This window comes from Abrus precatorius, unplaced genomic scaffold, assembly GCF_003935025.1.
Source record: "Abrus precatorius isolate BTA unplaced genomic scaffold, Abrus_2018 Scaffold11, whole genome shotgun sequence".
Classification (NCBI taxonomy): domain Eukaryota; kingdom Viridiplantae; phylum Streptophyta; class Magnoliopsida; order Fabales; family Fabaceae; genus Abrus; species Abrus precatorius.
In genome coordinates this window covers 26,393,411-26,399,040 of record NW_020874303.1, presented here as the reverse complement: position 1 = coordinate 26,399,040, position 5,630 = coordinate 26,393,411, and the positions used below count along the sequence as shown (strand labels likewise).

Genomic DNA, 5,630 nt, shown 5'->3' with positions numbered 1-5,630 from the left:
GGACAGAACACTTGTCAGCAAAGGCCTTCATCTCAGCATCAGCCTTTTGCCTTTCAAGAGCCAAAGCCTCTTCCATTTCCACAGATTTGGCCCTTAAGGCCTCCTCTAGTCCCAAAGATTTTACCCTTAGAGCCCCTAGTTCTTCCTCTTTAGCCCTCAATGCTTGCTCGATGGCCTGGAGCCGACTCTCCACTATATGGTAGTGTTCTTTGTACTGAATCACCTTGGCCTCCAAAGCTTTGTTGGTCTCAGAAAGATTCAACCGAATCTCTGCGTTGTTGGCCTCAGAAAGATTCAACCGAATCTCTGCGTTGTTGGCCAAAGCTTGTTGAGAGGAGGAGTACTCGTTTTGCACCTTTTCCACCTCAAGTGTGGGCTCCAAAGCTAGTCTTCGAAGCATCATCATGGATCGAATTTGAAGCTCCGCGTAGCATCGCCATAAGGACTCGAGGTCCAAGTTATTGACTGCTTCCTTTCCTGAATCAGAAAGTAAGTCAGGGGCAACTACTCGTTTAGGATGTACCCCTGGGACGAGGAAGGTGTCGGATAAGATAGCTGGGGGAATGGCAGAGTTTGCAAAGCTGCTAACCCCAGCCATCATATCACCTTGGGATTGACTTCGTGCCCCCTCTAAGCCACTCGGTCTATCCGAATGGGAATGCTTTCTTTTTTTCTCCCTCTCGACCTCTTTTTCTTTACCTTTCTCCTTACCCTTTTCTCTGCGCCTCTTGGGATGACTATCTATAATGGCAAGGTCTTGGGGAGGAAGACGAGGCTCAGTTATCTCTGGCATGTGGTTGAGTTGAGGGTTTCGGTGCTCCTCAATGGGAGTGTTTTCAGGTGTCTTGGTCTTCAAGGTTTGACGATATGTTGGTACGTGAACACCGCGTTGAGCCATCAAACCTACAATAGAAAAGGAAAGTCAAATCAATACAACTTAATTCAAAAACTAAATCATAAGGACGAAATATACCATCCATGTCCAGACGAGGGTGAGGAGATTTTAACACTAGGAGTATGTGTCAGGCAGGAAGCTCTTGGGGAAGAGACTTCAAGTAATCCAAAGCCGATATCTTTTTAGCCGACAAAAGGTCCTCAGGAATCCAGTTGTACCGGCGAGGCACTCAGATCCAGTGGAAGGGAAATAGAGGATTGTTTTCACTATCAAAGACAAAATTTCTACCTACGGGATGGACAGTTACTTTGAAGTAGTCGGTCTTAAAACCCTTAAAAGATAAAGCATAAGGCTTAAACAGTGGCAATTCTGGTTACCTTATTAAAGATATTCATCTTGCTAAGTCTGATGGACGAGTACAAAAGAAATAAAGAAATAAGCCTACACTAAGTTTTATATAATGAAATTTACAAAGTACTCTAAAAGCTTGGATAGCCGCCCACCTATTCGGATGAAGTTGTGTCGGCGCTACATTTAAAACCCTCAATACTCCCATTTGAAAGTCGTCAAAGGGTAGCTTTATACTTAGTTCTCTAAACATATACTCGTACACAAAGAAGGTGACAGCCATCCCGGCACCCCCTTGAAAAACAAATTCAGGGTTCCCAGTTTCCTCTCATCGGCAAGGGTCGATGGATATGGGGTAGGGATCGGAAGGTTCCCATAATGAAATTTCACAATGGTCCACGAAAGATTGAAGACTCCTATTTTTTCTAAACCGAGAGAAGTAGGTGACTACTTCACCATGTACCCACTTGTATCCAGGAACTGTATAGGGAGGGAATACTGGTCTTTCTCTAGGAGGGCTCATGCTCGATAGGAGCTCAGAAGAATCAGAATCAGTTGACTCAGAAGATTCGACTTCATCACTACATTCTCTAAAGTGAGTCTCTACTTCTTCATTTACCCCACTCGGTCTTGAAGAAAATTCCACGCCCCTTTTGGTTCCCTCAGCATTCTGACCATGGATACTAGTCGGCCTAGATGAGTCCGACAAAGAGTCCTCTCATTCTAAGGATTCGGTCATGGTAAAATAAGAAAGGGAAAGAAAAGAAAACTAAACATACCTCACAGATAGTCAGTTTGGAAGAAAGAGAGAAATTTTGAATACCCTTCGGCTTGGAGCAACAATGTGTACTTCTCAGCTCAGAGAATAAGTGGAAAACAAAAGACCTAGACCACCATGTATTTATAGGGTTTAGGACCCTCGGACATATGAAGGGTCACATCTCTTCCAAACCGACAGATCTCTTCTAAATCAAACGGTTGAGATCGAACACCCTTTTGTTTCGTACACACACATCGATAAAACCCTAAAAATTTTGAAACCCTAAAAACTCTGGAGTTCTAGAATGATCTTTTCTTTTATTATTTATTTTATTTTATTTTTTATTGTTTCTTATTTTTACCTCCTCGGTCTACACCACTTTTTTTATAAACCGAATACCTCTTCGGTGCATACACCCCCTCGTTTTTCTATACTTGAACCGAACACCCCCCTCGGTATTTCCATCCATCCTACCAAATCGAGTACCCCCTCGTCTATATGTTCTTGGCACCTGTATATTATTAAGTCCTTGTTTTGTACCTCTTCAGGCTTGGAGGACTAGTGTACTGGATAGGGAACTGCTCGGTTCTACATATAGAAAAAGGAAACCGAGTACTTATTCGGCCCAGTTTGACCGAATACCTTTTGTCAGGATTAGAAGGTAATTAACCTAATTAAGGATAATAATCATGACATTATCTACTTTAGAGTAAAGGGCCAAAACTCAAGGCTGACTTAGCAGGCCCATTAGCCCATAACAATACCTATAAAAGGAAGGTAAGAAGTACAGGTAAATGGTTGACTTTTCATTATTAAATAGCATTTATTGCTCAAAATTGAATCCTGACTTCAGCATTGAAGTGTCTTTTGCAGGTACCCTCCCCATGTCAGCGACAGTCAAAAAGACGTCAATGTTTTAGAGTAGAGACTTGAAGACTAATGTTTCCATAACAGCAACAGTTTTCTCGAACTCTTAACTTTTTTCTTCATGTCACGTCAAGTGCCATTTTAATGATCTTTGGTGACACAGCATGAAAAAATTTAAACCGATAAATAAATGTCATAATGAGAACAAAAGAAAAGAAAATGGGAAATCCATGAAGGCAAAGGGGTATACATTGCCATTTTATTTTGAAAAATGAAATTCTCTTTTTCTATCTATACTTATACACACAGTCACACGCACTTCATCTAATTAAAGAAATTTTTTTCAACTAGCTAAGATGACAAAAGTACTTTAAATCAAATCCCGAAACAATGAATCGTTATTGTAATCTTTCTTTCTTTTTAGGAGGGACGCATCACCATAAAATTCTTTTAACAGTTTATGAAAAAGTAAATTCCTGTGCATTGATATGGAGACTTCCTTTTCTTTTTCGACTTACGACAACAAATAATGAATCAGAAATTGTTCATCGCCAATACATAAATATTCATGTACATTTTCTGTCAATTAATTAATCATAATAAATGAATGATTACATTATATTCGTGTCCTAACTTAAAAAATTTTAATTTGATTTTCTAACTTTTAATTAAGTCTGTTTTCTATTAACTCTGTTAATTTTGCTGCAGCAATCGATGAAGAACTAAAACGAACACAATTGGAACATAATCAACACACACTAAGCATAAAAGAAAAGAAAATATAAAACTGACTTAAAAATATAAATTGGAAGAACCATTGCGTTTATTCGAATCAGGTTTATCGTCAGTTATATGAGAGGGAATCGAGTTGAATCCATACTGTTCCTTCTTGAAATGTGCTTAATAATCATTTAAGATTGCAATTTAAAGTGTGTGAAAATAAAATTACTTTTTTTACTAAATTGTATATCGTTCAAACCATTTAATTGTTAATTCATATTAATTAGCTTGGACTTGAAAAGTACAGTATTTTATTTCATCAACACTTTGAATAGTACAATACCTTATCATTTTAATAACATTTTATTATATCCAATTTTTATTAGGTATTTTTGAATTTACATTTAAAATTATTTTTATTTATAGTTCAATGTTATAGCACACACATTAAGATAAGTTATTAATGTAACTATATATATTAAAATTTTAGCAAATGCATGTCAACCATTATTTCTTCGTTAATGGTTAAAAATATTACTAATATTCTCATTTCATAATCTTTAATATACTTTCAATGTACTTTTAATAAAATTTTGTATTTATTAAATTTTTTAATCAGTGCTCCGTAAGACTCTAAAATTATATATATTCCTTTATTTATCTCGTTTACTTTCATATTTCATATAAAATTATTTCTCTCCGTTTCTTGATAAAAATTAATATATTCCTTCTATCTCATATTATTTATCTTTTAAGGAAATTAACATTTTAAAAAAATTATTAAGTATAGTACAAGTTATTATAATAAAAACAACTTCTGTCCAACAGCATTTTATTAAAAGAGTTAACAAATCTACGTAAGTATTTAGGTGAAATACTAATACATAAGAATAAATCTGATAAAAAAAAATATTTGCTTAATTTTTTAAAGTGATAAGCATTTTAAGATAGATTAAAAAAACAATTTTCTAATGCATGATTAAGAGTACAAAAAAAAGTTAATGACAATCTTTATTAAAAATTTTATCAATATATTAAGTATTGCAATATATCATGTGAATTAAAAATAAAAACTTATCATATATAAATTTTTATTTCCAGCAAAAAAAAATATTATTGTGTAACGTTTGGTACATGTTAAAAAAAATTATTTAGAAAATCCAAAAATACAACTGAGTAGTTAACATTATTTCTTCCGAAGTTTTCTATGGCTTGGGTCAAATTGACAAATTCCCATATATAGGTTAATCAATCTGTCCATAAATTGAAGTCCATGCTATAAACAAGATCATCCCAACAATCCAATGAGCTTTCCATTGATACTGGGAAAATACACAAACCCTCTGCCATGCTATCCAAGAAACCTGGATTAAACAATGCCTCCTCATCAAAGAACACTGCTGAACACAAATCACACTTGTTCTTCTCCAAGCTGGTCTCAATAACACCAAAGTCTTCACCACCTAAATCATGCATGCACTTCAAAGACGAATCAAACACCACCATCTCCTTCATTTTCCCATCTATTAAAGGACCCTTTTTACCTTTCTTACACTTAATTTTCCGTCTTATTTTTTTGTTGTGAGAATTGGACAAAGAAAAAGAAGTGCTTGGTCTAAAATTCTCAGCAGCTTCAGCTGCAGCTTCTCTTATATCTTTAGCTGAAGATGACTTAAGAATTGGAAGAAAAGAAGCTGAATTTGGAAAGTTAAGCACTGCTGAAGTGCCTCTAATTGCTAGGGCACCCACATCATATGCCCTAGCTGCCATTTCAGGTGTAGGGTATGTCCCTAACCATATCCTTGAACTCTTCTTTGGTTCCCTTAGTTCACAAACCCATTTACCCTTTCTTTCTCGAACACCTCTGTAAATTGGGTGGCGGGTCTCTTGAAACTTCTTTCTCCCTCCTTTCCTTTTGTGTGACGCTAATTGTGCCTTCACTGATTCTGAAACTGGATTAGGGTTTTTGGGTTGTGTGCATGGAGATAATTGGCGATCAGAAGGTTGAAATGAAAGTTGGGATTCGATCACAAAATTCAT

The 5,630-nt window shown here is 36.0% G+C and overlaps 1 protein-coding gene across 1 annotated transcript; it reads right to left on the bottom strand.

The window, feature by feature from the left end:
- Positions 1-4,838: 4,838 nt before the first annotated feature.
- LOC113855941 (dehydration-responsive element-binding protein 1F-like) lies at positions 4,839-5,630 on the bottom strand. Its single transcript, XM_027487569.1, has 2 exons — positions 5,126-5,630; positions 4,839-4,990 (listed from the first exon to the last, which is right to left on the bottom strand). Exons 1-2 carry the CDS (start codon positions 5,628-5,630, stop codon positions 4,839-4,841), a joined length of 657 nt encoding a protein of 218 aa, XP_027343370.1.